The following is an 18243-nucleotide window of genomic DNA, read 5'->3' on the forward strand; positions in this document are numbered from 1 at the left end:
ACGTAATTGTTGATTTAATTAACTCTCTTTTCCATTCATCATATGTAATGTAAATGTTTTCGGTTTTAATTTTCTCGGCTGTTTTCCTGGTATCACCTTCCAGTATAACAAGCACTTGGTCCATCCACGTTTCTTTCGTATAATCCATAATTCTTAGATCATATTCCAGAATATCAATAAATTCAGAAAAGCTTTGCTTACCATTAGGCCATTTTCTTTTATTAACTCTAATGGAAGCCTGTTCAGCAGGTGAGATCCTTGGTGACCTGACCGGAGATTCTCTGGTCATTACCAGTGGGCTCACCATTTTGTTGTATTTGTTGTGTAACATTTGAGCTTGAGGTGTAGAGACTCCATAGTCCACCAAATTCTCCTTTGTATACATCATTAATTGATCGATATTTTTAATACCGCTTGATAGTAAAGTTGACAGTGTTTCGTAGTCACAGCCCAACCTTCTCAATGTGATACCATCTTCCCACTTATATTGGAAGTGTGTATCTAAATCCATTTTATTTAGATCGTCGACTTCAGCATCCGTCTCAAATTGTTTTTGGATCGCGATTGCCTCTACCAACTCTTTTAATAACACTTGGTTACTTTTACAATTTAGATTAGTGATACCCCATTCGGCACACTTTTCTATTAATTCAATTCTCGAAAGAGTCTTTTGAGAATCCGCCATCTTTCACTTAATGGTTTTATGGTGATTACTTTTACTCTTTACTTTTTGAAATTTTAACAGGGAAATAAGGACAGGTAATTTAAATGAATAACAGGAAGAATCTTCTTGCACCAGGTTCCTTTTTTCTTTAACACTGACACCAAAATGTACTTATCAGGACTGAATCAGCACTGATTTAAATTGTAGAGATGAAGAATCTTCAATCTCAACAACCCAACAACTCAACTTTGAAGGTCAAGTCAATTTAACCCCACTAGAGCTGTAGCATCTACGGCTCTAATATGGAAAATTAGATTTGATTTTACCAACACAATAGGCTTTAAACAAAGACAATGATGTTGGGGTGGCCACCAATTAATAAAGCTGTTTAAAGTTCACTAGATAGCGAAGGCATCTCCACCATTTTGTAAGATATCACGGGGATCAAACATTACAATTTTAAACTCAAGATCTGGTATCGTGTGAACACTTTATTGAATCAAATACTAAATAGTTAAACGGAAGTAGTTAAAGTACAAAAGTCGGAAGTTAAATGAGGAGGGGAACTGGGTTAAGATGATTAGGGGAAATTAATTAAACATGAATTTAAAGTTGAAACACAAATTAAATGAGTAAGCTTTTAATAGCTAGTACTTCTGTGTGTGCTTTTTGAAGAGTCTTCGACAAGCACCTTAAATACTAATTGTTGTGGGTTAATCCCTTGAGAGAAATGATATAATCAGAGATAAGAGGGGTTGTTAACTAATTACATCTAAACAAAGCTAATCCCCTTACAATGACAATTAGAACATAGATTTAGACTTGATTATGATTTATATCAACTGACTAATTATGGTTGATTTTTCCCACTTCTATTCATTCTTTCTGTATTAACTAACAAAGATAATAACTCGAAATTATTAATATCAAACAGATTTATATTCTCAATTCGGAATATTCCTCAACCAATCTTCAATTGAAATCTTTAAAATCAACAATAATCACAATCAAGATGAGCGCCATTGAAGTTACCCTTTCCTGTCAACGGAGGCATAAAGCACAAGAAACTATCAGCTGGTTTTAGAGGGAACCGAGTAAATTTAAAATTTTTGCTTGTCTCTTTAAATTGATTTCAAGTGAATTATGTCAATTAACAAACTACCAAACGAGTGTCTCTATATGATTTTGGACCATTTCAATGGATTCGAAGAGTTGATCCGATTGTCCAAAGGTAAGATCGAGATTAAGTTTAAATTTAATTTCTATTGATTTTTCAGTCTCTCCAAGATGGTTCCTGGTCGTTTCGCTGAAGTTAAGCAAAGTTAAATATCTTCAATTGATGGATAGTAAGTAAACTTCCACCTGATTGATTCTTGATTCTGACTGACTCTTAATTTGATTGTTTCTAATTTCAGGATACAAAAGAGCTCAGGACTACATTGAGCATAACAAACTTTGGAAAAACACTACAGAAACTTTGAAAAGTCACAATTTAAGTGATTTATTTCCGAATCTGAAGGTAATTGATAAAGTGCGTTTTTCCACCAGAAAAATACTTAGTTTCTAATTCTATCGATTCATTTTTTATATAGATTGTGGAAGTTCCGTTGCATTTTTTTGTTTCTCTTGAATCGTATACTTTTAGAAGATTGATAAACGAACATCCAAAAATAAAAGGATTGATTGGACTTTATGAACCTGTTGAGAACAAGTATAACTTGGAAAATATCGAAATGATTTCATCAGATTTCAAATTCGAATTCAAAAAAGTCTTTCGACCTGCTCAGTTGAAACAAATTTGCTTCAAAGGAATATTGCTCTTATCTGAATTTTCTCAATGTATCGAGTACTTTCCGAATTTGAAACGACTTCACATAAATTCCTTCTATCACGGTATGTTAACACCAACTTAATTTTTAAATGTTCTAATTCTTTCATGTTTTAAATAGACATAAAAAAATATGATGGTCCAAATTTGTCCACTTTAAAGATCCTTGAAATTCCACCTGGTAATCTTGGCACTGGATTTCGTATTATGGATTCCTGTCCGTGTTTAGAAAGCGCATTCATATATTCTGGTTACTTTCAGTCTAATATTATTGACGATTCAATAAAAAATTTCAATCTAAGAGATTTGGTTATCGAACATGTAAGTGACAATGAAAAATTCTCATTTGATTCACTTTCTCGTTTTGATTCTTTCTACCTCCAGCCTTATACATGTGAGTTTACCTTGGAACTTTTACGGAAAATCTGCACAAAATTCCCGAATTTACATCATCTTGGAATCAGAGGCTACGAAGTTGATGATAGTCATGTAGAACTAATGGTTAAACTATTACCAGAATTAAAACTGATCGACTTGAGGAAATGTAAGAAAGTGACCCAAAGACCGGCTCATTTTCTGTCTCAATTCTGTGAAAAATCCGATCGATCGGTTAAAATCTTTTATGATTGTGAGAAGGAACCACTTGAATGGCCTAAATTGGACACTACTCACGAATTAATTGTCTACGGATTCGATTTCATGAAAAATTGTTTCTATAAAACTTGGAATTCACTTCCAGATTTGATTGATGAAGACAAATAAAATTTCTAATTAAATTGATGTCGAATTTATCAGAAAAATACAAATTGTAATAACAAGTTTCCAAAGACAATCAACAAAATAATCATTCCAATTGCATACAAATTGATGGTTTAAACTCTAGACAATTATAGTTGATTAATAAAATATACGATTGAGCATCTATCATGTTTCGAGGTGAAAGACGAAGTTCATTTTTAATCTCAATATTTTCTGTACGAATTGATTATTGCGAAAACTCATCATGTTAATATTTGAAATATTATATTTCTATTTATCATATTCTTCATGAAGCTAAATCTATTGGTTATAAAGATTCTGCTCTAATCTAATTAAATCCAATATTCGATTTTTATTCATTCGAAAAAAGCGCTTTATCTCAATAGTTAATCAGCTGTTCTTCACGAGGGAAACTAATTTTGCTGATTAATCATTAATGTAGTGAATTTCAATAAATTAAAAATCAATCCTAAATTAGGATTCCTAATTGAATTATAACCATGTCATTAAACGATTTACCTGATATTTGTCTTTGGAAGATCTTTGAAAATGTCCATGAGGCCAAAGAATTGATTCGATTGTCTAAAGGTAAGATTAAGATTCCGTTTAGATAATGAAACTCTAATGCTTATTTACTTTCCCTTGATTCTAAAGTTTGTTCGAGATGGTCCGATTTAATTACGCCGAGATTTAATCGAGTGAAATATCTTCAAATGATATATATTACAAAACCATGTAAATATGGTTGTAAGTTAATTTCTCATTAATCGTTTCATTATTTTATTAATACTTGTTCCCAATTTTTTTAGGCGAAAAGAAAGTTGATTATATTGATGCGAACAGTTTGTGGATGAATGAGTATACGAATTGGAATGATTACAATTTATTCCAATTGTTTCCAAATCTTAAGGTAATTAATGAATTTTATCAAATCAAAATTATGTTGCTTTCTATTTGTTTTTTAATTCGATGTTAGATTATAGATGCTTCGGCCTTATTGGGAAGTTCATCTTACAATTCACCAGAAATTGTCAAAAATAATCCACAAATAAAGGGATTAGTAATTTGGGATGACTTCGAAAACAGTTATGACTTTGCAAATATCGAAATGTTCGCTGCTGTTTTTGATTTCGATTATAAAAAAGTTTTTCGACCTGATCAGTTGAAACAAGTTTACTGCGACTTTCTTGATATGAATGATGTTCCTTCATTTATTGAATATTTTCCGAATTTGAAGCGACTCCACATAAAACCCGATAAAGGTGAGATTGAAATTTGAAATAATCTTAAGATTGTTACATATGATAAATATTAATATCTTTTTACGATTTATAATAGCGAATGGCGTTTTTTACAATGGACCGAATTTGTCTTCGTTAAAGATTCTTGAATTTGTTGTAGGCCAGTTTGTTGAACAATTCACCGGATTTCATTTCATGGATTTTTGTCCATCTTTGGAAAGCGTTTTCTTCACTTGTTGGGCAAAGGATCTTTATGTAAATGAATCGATAAAGAATTACAATCTAAGAGATTTGGTTGTCGGTAGTGTAAGTCAATCATCTAGCGATGAATGTTTATAAGATTTTATTTTACTTCTTTTTCTTTCAGATTCCTTCTCGTAGTTATCCGTGGCCACTATTTAAAAAACTGTTGTCTAAATTTCCTAATTTACATCATCTAGCAATCAGACATTTTTTTAAGTTTGATGATAGCAGTTTAAGAGAATTGATAAATTTATTACCTGAGTTGAAGATATTGGACTTGAGAGTATTTAGTAGAAAGGTGTATAAAAAAGCTGAAAAAGCTTTTCTTTCCAAATATTGTGTCAAAGAGAATCGATCAATTGTAATTTATTACAATTGTGAAAACGAACCTACCGAATGGCCTAAATTGGTGGATACTTACGAACCAATTTGCTATGGATTCGATTTCATGAAACATTGTTTCTACAAACAATTCAGTTACCTTCCAAATCTCATTGATGAATAAAAATCAACTGACTTGAATGTATCAAAATGTTAACTAAATTACAATGTTGATTATTCGCTATAAGTCTTGTTAAATATCTGCATTGTATTTAAAATAAATCACATCACAACATTAATATAAATATTTTCTTGTTCCATTTCTCACCAATTGATGAAGTTTCTTTTTATTATTTGGGAACATAAAATAAATCGAGATTGAAACAGATTCGCTTCAGACGATCAGAAAGTCGTTCTACTTAGTCCTTTAGTCAAATGCGACATTCATAATACTCATTAAATCTATTCAATTACATAATATTTATTTAAAGTGAACTCGCCATGGAAACTTTTAAAAAAAAGCGCTTCTTTTCAGCAGTTTTTCAGCTGTTCTTTTAGTGGGAAATTAATTTTGAAATTAATGATAAGCTATCGACATTTCTTGAAGTTTCCAAATCAATCATAAGTGAATTATAATTGTTAATTATGTCATTAAATGATTTACCTGATAACTGTCTTAGTAAGATCTTAGAAAATGTCCGTGAGGTTGAAGAATTGATTCAATTGTCTGAAGGTAAGATTCAGATTCAGCTTGTACAATGAAATTTCAATTCTAATTTACTTTCCCTTGATTCTAAAGTTTGTTCGAGATGGTCCGATTTAATTATGCCGAGATTTAATCAAGTAAAATATCTTCAAATGATGTCTGGTAAGTTAATTTCTAGTTGAACGATTTATGATTTTAATTATTATTCTTTTAATTATGAGATGAACAAGTTGATTATATCGATAAGAGCCGTTTGTGGATTAACTATGATACGACCATAAGTGATTACAATTTGATGAATTTTTTTCCAAATCTAAAGGTAATCAATGAATTTTTTAGATTAAAATGATGTTACTAATTATCTTTTAATTTAATGTTAGATTATTGAGGTTTCGCCTTTTGCCTGTCTTAGTCTTCGATCTTATAATTTGACAAAAATGATCAACAATAGTTCAAAAATAAAAGGATTGATTGGACTTTATGAGCCGTTTGCGATAAGATTTAACTTGGAAAATATCGAATTGGTTTCATCAGATTTTCAGTTCCAATTCAAAAGAATCTTCCGACCTGATCAGTTGAAACAGATTCGCTTTAGACGAATACGCTTGTCAAGACTTTCTCAAATTATCGAATACTTTCCGAATTTGAAGCGAATCAGCTTGACACTTCGTAATGGTACGTTCACATCGAATTAATGTTTGAAATGTTCTAATTTCTTTTTTTTGTAAAGACACACAAACAAATTACGATGGTCCAAATTTGGTTGGTTTGAAGATACTCGAATTAAAACTAAAGTTTCCTGACTCGTTTGGGTTTCATCTTATTGATTCTTGTCCATTTCTAGAAAGTTTATTCTTCTATTATAATGGAAGTGATCTTTATGTAGACGAATCGATGAAGAATTTCAATTTAAGAGATTTGGTTATCTATAATGTAAGTCACTGAATGAAAAATTCGCATTCGATTAATTTTTTTCTCTAATTATTTCTATCCAAAGGCTCTTTTTTTACCTGGCCATTAATGCGAAGAGTTTTGTCCAAATTCCCAAAGTTACATCATCTTTCAATTAGATACAGTAAAGAGATTGACGATAATCATGTGAAAGAATTGGTGAAAATTTTACCCGAAATAAAATTGTTGGATTTGAGAAGATCAAAAGGAGTAACTTCACAATCAGCTGATTATTTGAACGAATTCTGTCTCAAATCTCGTCGATCCATTGAAATCTATTATGATTGTGAAGAGGAACCAACTGAATGGCCTAAATTAGGAATACCCAGAGAACCAATTGCTTACGGATTCGATTTCATGAAACATTGTTTTTATAAGAATTTTTCCTCCCTTCCGTTTCTGATTGATGAATGAAAATCTCACAATCCTTGAAATCTTGCGAGAACTTTTCAGCCGATGAGACCAAGTGTTACAAGCAAAAATGGATAAATTTTCGTTAATAATTAGTATTCATACTATATCGACTCAAGCTGATGACTCAGTCACTTCAACAATCGACTGACTTTAATCAATCAAAATGTCAACCAAATCATGATGTTGATTATTTACTGCAATGTAATATTCCCACTTGAGTTGTATTTTTTACTTTTTTACATATTAATACATTATACATATTTACATGTATATCTACTTGGCAATTAAAATCATCTCAAATTACTCAAATTATTTTCTCTATTTCATCATACGAACTGATAGAGTTACTATTATTGTTTGGCGCATTTGAGCATTTGAAACACAACGTCACTAAAAATGATGAGGGGGGAAAGGAAGTGAAAATAATGCTACCATGAAATTCAATAGATTCATGGGGGAAAAATGTTAACATTTTTCTTCTTTTCAATTCATTCTTAAGATAAATAATTCTTGTTGGATATTAATGATAATAGAATACAATGAGTGTCAGTCTCACCATCGTAATAGAAGATCATTCAAACATCATCTTTTCGAATGAGTCTTGAACTTTACAGGAATCGAAACTCTTCCCACCTTTAGAATGAATTGATTTCAAGTGAATTATTTAAATTAATGATCTACCAAACGAGTGTCTTTATATGATTTTGGACCATTTCAATGGATTAGAAGAAAGTTTGTGAAAGGAACCAAATTAATGGTCTAAATTGGACACTACTCAGTAATTAATTAACTACGGTTTCGATTTCATAAAACATTGTTTTCACAAAACCTGAAATTACTCCCAGATTTGCTCGATGAAGATAAACAAATTTCTAATTAAGCTGAAAGTTAATTAATCCAACATAATAACAATTGAAATTGAAAAATTGAGAGTTTCAATTGTATGAGAAAGAAGAAGATGAAAAAGTAGGAGGAGGATGAAGATGAAGACGAGAGAGCGAGAGAGAACAGGGGAAATGTTTCAAGTATAAGGAAAAGTAAGACAAAAATCCTGAACTGGTTCTGATAAGCTGAACATTTCGAATTGGAATATAAATCCAATTCGAAATTAATAATTTATCGTTTTGAAAGAAGTTTATGCTTAACCAAAGATCACGAATCGATAATTAAGAGATGACCGGTTTTCATATGAGAGCGCATCGAGCTTCGATGTCCACTTCTATTCATTCTTTCTACATTAACTAACAAAGATAATAACTCGAAATTATTAATATCAAACAGATTTATATTCTCAATTCGGAATATTCCTCAACCAATCTTCAATTGAAATCTTTAAAATCAACAATAATCACAATCAAGATGAGCGCCGTTGAAGTTACCCTTTCCTGTCAACGGAGGCATAAAGTACAAGAAACTATCAGCTGATTTTTAGAAGGAACCGATTAAATTTAAAATTTTTGTTCATCTCTTTAAATTGAAATTTTCAAATGAATTATGTCAATTAACAAACTACCCAACGAGTGTCTCTATATGATTTTGGACCATTTCAATGGATTCGAAGAGTTGATTCAATTGTCCAAAGGTAAGATTAAGATTAAGTTTAGATGATGAAATTTCAATTCTTATTTACTTTTCCTTGATTCTAAAGTTTGTTCGAGATGGTCCGATTTAATTACGCTCAGATTTAATCAAGTAAAATATCTTCAAATGATGTCTGGTAGTAAGTTAATTTCGTATTGATCTGTTTATTATTTTATTAATTCAACTTTTATTCAACTTTTTTAGAAAAAAGTGAATTTGAATATGGTAGGTACAGGTCGTCGATACCCGAGGATGCGTATATGATTACGTATGGTAAGTTGCTTTCTCATTGATCGGTTCATTATTAATACTTGTTTCCAATTTTTGCAATCGAAGATGAAGTTGATTATATAAATGCGAACAGTTTGTGGATTAATCCTAATACGAATTGGAATGATTATAATTTATTCGAATTGTTTCCGAATATTAAGGTAATTAATGAATTGTTTCGAATCAAAAATATGTTGCTTTTTAATCGTTTTTTAATTTGACATTAGATTATAAACACTGCGTCCTTGCGTCCTTATGAATCTTACAATTTACTAGAAATTGTCAAAAATAATCCACAAATAAAGGGATTAATCGGTATGGATCACTTACATAAAGATGGTTACTTGGAAAATATCGAAATGTGCGCTGCAGAATTTAATTTCGATTATAAAAAAGTTTTTCGACCTGATCAGTTAAAACAAGTTCGCTGCTACGATTTTCATATGAAAGATCTTCCTTCATTCATTGGATATTTTCCAAACTTGAAGCGACTCAACTTGCGACTCTATAAAGGTGAGATTCAAATTCAATTAATCTTCCGATTACAGTCAAGTACCTGAAATTGTCCGTACCCAAAACTGTCCACCGATCGTAGCTCCATCTTTCTAATTGGAACTAACCCCCATTGAATTAATTATCAATAATTATCATTTTCACGACAATTTCTGATTGTTTAGAGGATTAGTTCAAGTAAAATATTTTTTTGATCAAAATTATTGATTAATTTTCACCCCTTTCAAATCGCCCGCTCTACGAAAAACCCGTACAAAAAGTGGACAATTTCAGGTACTTGACTGTATTTCATATGATTAATATCTTTTAGGGTCAGGAAAAGGGTTAGGATCTAACGGTGTTTTTTACAATGGACCGGATTTGTCTTGTTTAAAGATTCTTGAACTTATTACAAGCGATTTGGTTGGAAAATTCACCGGATTTCATTTCATGGATTTTTGTCCCTCTTTGGAAAGCGCTTTCTTCCATTGTCGGGCAAATGATGTTTATATAGATGAATCGATAAAGAATTACAATTTAAGAGATTTGGTTATCTTAGATGTAAGTCAATCATCGAGTTTATAAGATTATCATTAATTGTTTTCTTTAGTTTCAGTTCGGTAGTTTTTCGTGGCCACTACTTAAAAAACTGGTGTCTAAATTTCCTAATTTGCAACATCTAGCAATCAGATATATTGCTGAGCTTAATGTTAGTAAATTTCATTTAGATGAATTGATAAAATTATTACCAAAGTTGAAAATATTGGATTTACGGGTATCTAATACATTCAGATCGGCTGATTTTCTGTCCAAATATTGTGTCAAAGAGAATCGACCAATTGAACTATATTACAGTCGCATAAATGAACCCACCGAATGGCCTAAATTGGCGGAGACTCGCGAACCAATTTGCCGTGGATTCGATTTCATGAAACATTGTTTCTATTACAAAACAAGCGACTATCTTCCAGATCTCATTGATGAATAAAAATGTTAACTAAATCACAAGGTTGATTATTCACTACAGTAGTGATTTCACTTAGAGCAACAACGAATTCATAGTCTACCCCTAGCAGATTAGTGTAATTAGGCTTGGAAAAGGTAAAAGTTTAGTTCACCTTTTTTTTTTATAAGAAATTAACCTTTGTGGTTATGTAGAAGGCGCTGAAATTTGCTCTAAGTGAGACCACTACTGTATAAGTTTTGTTAAGTATCCATATGGTAATTAAAATAAATTGGTTAATCATATCACAATATTTTCGTCATTCTTTTTCTTACCAATTGATATTGAGTTTATTAATAAAATATACGATTGTGCATCTATCATGTTTCGAGGTGAAAGTTGAAAGTTAATTTTTTATCGTCTTATGGACGAATAGATCGCTTTCGTTAATTATTTTTGGTTAATTCGAGCAACTTACAGTGTTTCCCGATTGAAGAAACCAAAACGACTTTTAATTGTGATTGATTAAGTAATTCTAAGTCGAAATTAAATTTAAATCACATGTATGATGATTTTGAATATGAAACTTCATTTCTAAACAGATTTTCGCTCTAAAATTAATAATCAAAAAATGAAGGTCCGAAGTCTCGTATCATTGATTTCGATTGGTATACGAGTAAAACCATTGGGGTTTCTTCAAATGAAAACTTGGTTTCTTCAATCGGGAAACACTGTATATTCTTCATGAAGGTAAATCAATTGGTCATGAAGATTCTGCTCTAATCTAATTAGATACGATATTCGATTTCTATTCATTCGAAAAAAGCGCTTTGTCTCAATAATTAATCAGCTGTTCTTTTTAGGGAAACTAATTTAAAATTAGTAATTTTTCTGATTAATCATTAATGTTGTTCAATTTCAATGATAAAATTTCGTCATTTCTTCAAGTTTACAGATCAATTATACGTGAATTGTGATTTTAAATTATGTCACTAAACGATTTACCTGATATTTGTCTTTGGAAGATCTTCGAAAATGTCAATGCAGTCGAAGATTTGATTCGATTGTCTAAAGGTAAGATTAAAATTCCGTTTAGATGATTAAATTTTAAAACTTCTTTACTTTTCCTTGATTCTAAAGTTTGTTCGAGATGGTCCGATTTAATTACGTTGAGATTTAGGCGTGTGAAATATCTTCAAAAGGTGGAGATTTATAGTAGTAAGTTAATTCCTAATTGATCCATTCATTATTTTATTAATACTTGTTTCCAATTTTTTTAGGAGAAGTTAAAGATTATATTGATGCGAACAGTTTGTGGATTAATCATAATACGAATTGGAATGATTACAATTTATTACAATTTTTTCCGAACTTTAGGGTAATTAATGAATTTTTGCAAATCAAAATTATGTTGTTTTCTAATTGTTTTTTAATTTGACTTTAGATTATAGATACTGCGACCTATAGTTACAATTCATCTTTAAATTTACCAGAAATTGTCAAAAACAATCCACAAATAAAGGGATTGATTGGACATTTTAATTCATTAATAAAAAGAGAAGATTATGACTTGTCAAATATCGAAATGTTCGCTTCAGAATTTAATTTCGATTATAAAAAAGTTTTTCGACCTGATCAGTTGAAACAAGTTTTCGGCAGCTTTATAAATAAGATTGATCTTCCTTCATTCATTGAATATTTTCCAAACTTGAAGCGACTCCACATGCAGTTCTATAGAAGTAGGATACAACTTCAATTAATCTTTCGATTGTTTCTCATGATTAATATCTTCTTACGTTTTTTATTTTAGAGGACCAAGTTTTTTACAATGGCCCGAACTTGTCCGCGTTAAAGATTCTTGAATTTGGTAGAATCGATATGGTTGGAAAATTCACCGGATTTCATTTCATGGATTTTGTCCATCTTTGAAAGTGTCATCGGTTACTGGGCAGAGGATATTTATGTAAAAGAATCGATAAAGAATTACAATCTAAGAGATCTGGTTATCCAGAATGTAAGCTAAATCATTGAGTTATAAATGTTTATAAAATTTTATTTGATTTCTTTTTAAATGTTTATAAGATTATCATTAATTTTTTTCTTTAGATTCGCTTTGGTTGTTTTCTGTGGCCACCTCTTAAAAAACTGGTGTCTAAATTTCCTAATTTACAACATTTAGCAATCAGAAAGTTTGATAAACTTGATGTTAGCCATTTTGATTTAGAAGAATTGATACAATTAATACCAAAGTTGAAGATATTGGACTTGAGAGGATGTAAGAAAGTGACGCACAAATCAGCTGATTTTCTGTCCAAATATTGTGCCAAAAAGAATCGATCAATTGTAATATATTACGATTGTGAAAACGAGCCCACCGAATGGCCTAAATTGGTAAATACTCGCAAACGAACTTGCTATGGATTTGATTTCATGAAACATTGTTTTTATAAGAATTTTTTCTCCCTTCCGTATCTGATTGATGAATGAAAATCTCACAATCCTTGAAATCTTGCGAGAACTTTTCAGCCGATCAAACCAAGTGAAACAAGAACAACGGATAAGTTTTTGTTAATACTTAATATTCATACTATATCGACTCAAGCTGATGACTCAGTCACTTCAACAATCGACTGACTTTAATCAATCGAAATGCCAACCAAATCATGATGTTGATTATTTACTACAATGTAATATTCCCACTTGAGTTGTATTTTTTACTTTTTACATCTCTCATAATTAAAGGTATCATATCACATTTAATTGTATTATAATTATTTTCTGTAATTATTTCATTTCTTATTATTGTTTGATGAAACAAAAGCATATGACACATAAAAACGTCGAAAGAGACGATCGAAAAACGGTGAAAAACACTCATTTTGTCTTATCCAAAAAAAGCGCTTGTTCTTAGTAATTAATCAGCTGTTTATCGAGTGACTTCACTCCTTTCAAATTACTACCTCAACATTTCTACACGTTTTTAATTAAAGAAGTGATTTCACTTAGAGCAACAACGAATTCATAGTCTCCTCCTATCGGGTTAGTGTCATTAGGCTTGGAAAAGGTAAAAGGTTAGTTCACCTTTTTTTATAAGAATTTAACCTTTTTGGTTATATAGAGGGCGCTGAAATTTGCTCTAAGTGAGATCACAACTGTATTAATTAGTGAAATTATACAATTATAATTATGTCATTTAACGATTTACCTGATATTTGTCTTTGGAAGATCTTCGAAAATGTCCATGAGGCCAAAGATTTGATTCGATTGTCTAAAGGTAAGATTCTATTAAGATAGTTAAATTTTAAAACTTATTTACTTTTCCTTGATTCTTAAGTTTGTTCAAGATGGTCCGATTTAATTACGCTTAGATTCAATCGAGTAAAATATCTTCAAATGATGGACGTTAATAGTAGTAAGTTAATTTCTCATTGATATGTTCATTATTTTATTAATACTTGTTTCGCATTTTTGTTGTCGAAGATAAAGTTGATTATATTGATGCGAACAGTTTGTGGATGAATGAGTATACGAATTGGAATGATTACAATTTATTCAAATTGTTTCCAAATCTTAAGGTAATTAACGAATTTTATTAAATCAAAATTATGTTGCTTTCTAATTGTTTTTTAATCCGACGTTAGATTATAGATACTGTGGCCTTTGATTATCATGCATCTTTTAATTTACCAGAAATTGTCAAAAATAATCCACAAATCAAGGGATTGATCGGTATGGATAAATTACGTAAAGATGGTTACTTGGAAAATATCGAGATGTGCGCTGCAGAATTTAATTTCGATTATAAAAAAGTTTTTCGACCTGATCAGTTGAAACAAGTTTGCTGCTTCCGTTTTCACACGAATGATCTTCCTTCATTCATTGAATATTTTCCAAATTTGAAACGACTTAACATCGAACCTCGTGAAGGTGAGATTCAACTTCTTTTAATCTTGTTAACCGATTGTTTAATATGATTAATATCTGTTTAGAGTCAATTGTATCGGACGGGGTGTTTTACCATGGACCGAATTTGTCTTCGTTAAAGATTCTTGAACTTGGTACAAACAATTTTTTTGAACAATTCACTGGATTTCATTTAATGGGGTTTTGTCCCTCTTTGGAAAGCGCTTTCTTCCACTGTTGGACACAGTATATTTATGTAGATGAATCGATAAAGAATTACAATCTAAGAGATCTGGTCATCGAGAATGTACGTCAATCATCGAGTGATAAATGTTTTTAAGATTATTGTTGATCTTTTTCTTTTATTCTTTCGATTCAGACTGGGCTTTTTTCGTGGTCATTACTACAAAGAGTACTTTCCAAATTTCCTAATTTACATCATCTTGGGATCAGAGGTATTCGTAAAATTAAATACAGTAATTTAGAAGAATTGGTAAAATTATTACCTGAGTTGAAGATATTGGACTTACGGAAATGTAAGAATGTGAACCACAAATCAGCTGATTTTCTGTCCAAATATTGTATCAAAGAGAATCGATCAATTGTAATTTATCACAATTGTGAAAACGAACCCATCGAATGGCCTAAATTGGTGAATACTCGCGAACAAATTGTCTACGGATTCGATTTTATGAAACATTGTTTTTATAAAACTTTCAATTCTCTTCCAGTTCTCATGGATGAATAAAGATCGACTGACTTGAATGAACAAAAAAGTCCAAATAAATCACGAGGCTGATTATTCATTATATGTTTATTAAGTATCTGCTCAGCAATTAAATTCATCGTAGTACATTGTATTATAATTATTTTCTTTATTTCATTTCTTACGAACTGATATATTTACTATTATTGTTTGGGAATAACAAAAGCATTTGACACATAGAAACGTCACCAAAAATGATGAGGGGAAAAAGGAAGTGAAAATATCGTTACCATGAAATTCAATAGATTCATGAAGGAAACATGTTAACATTTTTTCTTCTTCTTTCTAATTCATTCTTAAGATAAATAATTCTTTTGGATAATATCATCTAAGGTTCAATAATACTTGTAGAATACAATGAGTGTCAGTGTCACCATCGTAATAGAAGATCATTCAAACATCATCTTTTCGAATGAGTCTTGAACTTTACAGGAATCGAAACTCTTCCCACCTTTAGAATAAATTGATTTCAAGTGAATTATATAAATTAAAAATCTACCAAACGAGTGTCTTTATATGATTTTGGACCATTTCAATGGATTAGAAGAAAATTTGTGAAAGGAACCAAATTAATGGTCTAAACTGGACACTATTCAGTAATTAATTGTCTACTGATTCGATTTCATGAAACATTATTTTTATAAAACCTAAAATTACTTACGGATTTGCTTGATGAAGGTAAATAAATTTCTAATTAAGCTGAAAGTTAATTAATCCAACATAATAACAATTGAAATAACGAGTTTCCAAAGCGAGTCAAGAGATTAAAACACGATTGAGCATCTATCATGTTTCGAGGTGAAAGATGAAAGTTAATTTTTGATCAAATTTTACGGATTGGTCATTGCGATAACTCACCATGTTAATATTTCGAGATACTCTTAATGAGGGTAAATCAATTGGTAAAAAGATTCTGCTCTAATCTAATTAAGATCCGATATTCGATTTCTATTCATCCGAAAAAAGCGCTTTGTCTTAACAATCAATCAGCTGTTCTTTACGAGGGAAACCAATTTTGCTGATTAAATTAATCATAAGATATCATTTTAATGATAAGACTCATCAGATAAGTTATCGTCATTTCTTTAAGTTTACAAATCAATAATGTCATTTAACGATTTACCTGATAATTGTCTTTGGAAGATCTTCGAAAATGCCAATGGGGTCATAGATTTGATTCGATGGTCTAAAGGTAAGATTGAGATTCCGTTTAGACGATGAAATTCTAATGTTTATTTATTAATAATTTCACTTGATTCTAAAGTTTGTTCGAGATGGTCCAATTTAATTACGCCTAAATTAAATCGAGTAAAATATCTTCAATTGATACATAGTTGTAAGTTAATTTCTCATTGATTTGTTCATTATTTTTTTAATACTTGTTTCCAATTTTTGCAATTGAAGATGAAGTTGATTATATTGATGCGAATAGTCTGTGGATCAATCATGTTACGAATTGGAATGATTACAATTTAATCGAATCGTTCCCGAACATTAAGGTAATTAATGAATTTTCAAAACCAAAATTATGTTGCTTTCTAATTGTTTTTCAATTTGAATTATTGTTTTAGATTATAAATACCGCGTCCTTGCTTCCTTATAAATCTTACAATTTACCAGAAATCGTCAAAAACAATCCACAAATCAAAGGATTAATCGGTATGGATAAATTACGTAAAGATGGTTACTTGGAAAATATCGAGATGTGCGCTGCAGAATTTAATTTCGATTATAAAAAAGTTTTTCGACCTGATCAGTTGAAACAAGTTCGCTGCTTTTATTTGCATCCGAATGATCTTCCTTCATTCATTGAATATTTTCCAAATTTGAAGCGACTTAACATAGAACTCAATAAAGGTAAGATTCAACTTGCGATAATCTGCCGATAATTTCATATGATTAATATCTTTTAGGGTCTTATGTAGCGGACGGCGTTTTTTACAATGGACCGAATTTATCTTCGTTAAAGATTCAAAGTACAACCAATTTTTTTGACCAATTCACTGGATTTCATTTTATGGATTTTTGTCCATCACTGGAAAGCGCTTTCTTCCGTTGTTGGGCAGAGGATATTTATGTAGATGAATCGGTAAAGAATTACAATCTAAGAGATTTGGTTATCGAATGTCATGTAAGTCAGTAGTTGAAAAATCTTACCAGATTATTATATTGTATTAACTTTTTCTTTCTATTCAGTCTAATTGTTTTTCGTGGGCAACACTACAAAGACTACTTTCCAAATTTCCTAATTTACATCATCTTAGGATCAGAGGTATCGGTGTAATTAAAGACAGTAAATTAGAAGAATTGGTAAAATTATTACCTGAGTTGAAGATATTGGACTTACGGAAATATAAGAATGTGAACCACAAATCAGCTGATTTTCTGTCCAAATATTGTATCAAAGAGAATCGATCAATTGTAATTTATCACAACTGCAAAAATGAACCCACTGAATGGCCTAAATTGGTGAATACTCGCGAACAAATTGTCTACGGATTCGATTTCATGAAACATTGTTTCTACAAAAAATTCAGTTGCCTTCCAGATCTCATTGATGAATAAAACGACCGACTTGAAATAATTTCTCAGCCACCAATTTACCACTGATTGTAACAATTGACTCCTTGAAATTCAATAACTCAAATATGTCGAACAGCTTCATGACCACTATAACAAAAATTACAGTTAAACAGAATCCAAACGTAAATAGAAAGTAATTTCAGGTCAATGTAACGGAAGCTTATGGAATAAGATTACCACGTTCTCACCACAAGCAAGACGAAACTTCTCAATATAAGACAGGTAAACAGTTACCTGAACACCAACATTGACAATTTTTTATTTGATAGCATAACCAACAATCTTTATTGAATTGTAACTCTATTGAGTCTAATTGTCATCAAGAAAAAAGTTTCAATCTCAAAGTTAAGACAATTATTCAATAATATTATATAAGTGTTAATTGGTTAACTATTAAAATGTCTAATTAATGGAACGAATCAATTAAAGTTTAATGTTAATAGAGAACTAAAATCTTTAATTATAAAGCTTTCAGATTTGATTCAAATTTGAATCTTTGAAACTCAATAACGGTAAAAGATTAACATAAAATCATCAATTCCATGAAATCAATGTTCCGCTACTTTTATCCCGGTGGA

The 18243-nt window shown here is 30.6% G+C and overlaps 7 protein-coding genes and 1 long non-coding RNA gene across 11 annotated transcripts; all 8 read left to right on the top strand.

Annotated features, from left to right (window-relative positions):
• Nucleotides 1-1784: 1784 nt before the first annotated feature.
• Nucleotides 1785-3435, top strand: LOC128388958 (uncharacterized). Of its 2 annotated transcripts, XM_053348433.1 has the most exons (6): nt 1785-1895; nt 1942-2010; nt 2080-2183; nt 2257-2557; nt 2614-2813; nt 2877-3435. In XM_053348433.1, the coding sequence occupies exons 1-6, from the start codon at nt 1808-1810 to the stop codon at nt 3252-3254; spliced, it is 1140 nt and encodes a 379-aa protein (XP_053204408.1). In that variant the 5' UTR covers nt 1785-1807; the 3' UTR covers nt 3255-3435. The 2 variants fall into 2 exon arrangements, with proteins under 2 accessions (XP_053204408.1, XP_053204407.1); XM_053348432.1 differs by having other exon boundaries at nt 2614-3435.
• Nucleotides 3436-3698: 263 nt separating this feature from the next.
• Nucleotides 3699-5369, top strand: LOC128388959 (uncharacterized). 2 transcript variants are annotated; one of them, XM_053348434.1, is made up of 6 exons: nt 3699-3839; nt 3906-3998; nt 4061-4161; nt 4228-4513; nt 4590-4798; nt 4860-5369. In XM_053348434.1, the coding sequence occupies exons 1-6, from the start codon at nt 3752-3754 to the stop codon at nt 5238-5240; spliced, it is 1158 nt and encodes a 385-aa protein (XP_053204409.1). In that variant the 5' UTR covers nt 3699-3751; the 3' UTR covers nt 5241-5369. The 2 variants fall into 2 exon arrangements, with proteins under 2 accessions (XP_053204409.1, XP_053204410.1); XM_053348435.1 differs by having other exon boundaries at nt 3906-3995.
• Nucleotides 5370-5473: 104 nt separating this feature from the next.
• LOC128389079 (uncharacterized) lies at nt 5474-7127 on the top strand. Its single transcript, XM_053348589.1, has 5 exons — nt 5474-5789; nt 5856-5924; nt 5984-6081; nt 6143-6437; nt 6760-7127. The coding sequence occupies exons 1-5, from the start codon at nt 5702-5704 to the stop codon at nt 7125-7127; spliced, it is 918 nt and encodes a 305-aa protein (XP_053204564.1). The 5' UTR covers nt 5474-5701.
• A 1437-nt stretch (nt 7128-8564) lies between these two features.
• LOC128388967 (uncharacterized) lies at nt 8565-10710 on the top strand. The gene is made up of 7 exons (XM_053348447.1): nt 8565-8709; nt 8776-8847; nt 8913-8981; nt 9045-9139; nt 9206-9491; nt 9802-10031; nt 10081-10710. Exons 1-7 carry the CDS (start codon nt 8622-8624, stop codon nt 10456-10458), a joined length of 1218 nt encoding a protein of 405 aa, XP_053204422.1. The 5' UTR covers nt 8565-8621; the 3' UTR covers nt 10459-10710.
• A 600-nt stretch (nt 10711-11310) lies between these two features.
• On the top strand, nt 11311-12342 carry LOC128389080 (uncharacterized). Its single transcript, XM_053348590.1, has 5 exons — nt 11311-11487; nt 11554-11631; nt 11694-11791; nt 11858-12152; nt 12224-12342. Exons 1-5 carry the CDS (start codon nt 11400-11402, stop codon nt 12340-12342), a joined length of 678 nt encoding a protein of 225 aa, XP_053204565.1. The 5' UTR covers nt 11311-11399.
• A 5-nt stretch (nt 12343-12347) lies between these two features.
• On the top strand, nt 12348-13173 carry LOC128388986 (uncharacterized). The gene is made up of 2 exons (XR_008325384.1): nt 12348-12427; nt 12520-13173. It is a non-coding gene; the product is annotated as an uncharacterized LOC128388986 (long non-coding RNA).
• A 113-nt stretch (nt 13174-13286) lies between these two features.
• On the top strand, nt 13287-15161 carry LOC128388979 (uncharacterized). Of its 2 annotated transcripts, XM_053348465.1 has the most exons (7): nt 13287-13484; nt 13639-13687; nt 13748-13825; nt 13894-13988; nt 14055-14340; nt 14403-14623; nt 14696-15161. In XM_053348465.1, the coding sequence occupies exons 3-7, from the start codon at nt 13807-13809 to the stop codon at nt 15062-15064; spliced, it is 990 nt and encodes a 329-aa protein (XP_053204440.1). In that variant the 5' UTR covers nt 13287-13484; nt 13639-13687; nt 13748-13806; the 3' UTR covers nt 15065-15161. The 2 variants fall into 2 exon arrangements, with proteins under 2 accessions (XP_053204440.1, XP_053204439.1); XM_053348464.1 differs by having other exon boundaries at nt 13287-13687.
• Nucleotides 15162-17064: 1903 nt separating this feature from the next.
• On the top strand, nt 17065-17681 carry LOC128388984 (uncharacterized). Its single transcript, XM_053348475.1, has 2 exons — nt 17065-17213; nt 17279-17681. Exons 1-2 carry the CDS (start codon nt 17100-17102, stop codon nt 17645-17647), a joined length of 483 nt encoding a protein of 160 aa, XP_053204450.1. The 5' UTR covers nt 17065-17099; the 3' UTR covers nt 17648-17681.
• The last annotated feature ends 562 nt before the right edge of the window (nt 17682-18243 follow it).

Source organism: Panonychus citri, unplaced genomic scaffold (assembly GCF_014898815.1).
Source record: "Panonychus citri isolate SS breed McGregor unplaced genomic scaffold, ASM1489881v1 Contig00104, whole genome shotgun sequence".
NCBI lineage: Eukaryota > Metazoa > Arthropoda > Arachnida > Trombidiformes > Tetranychidae > Panonychus > Panonychus citri.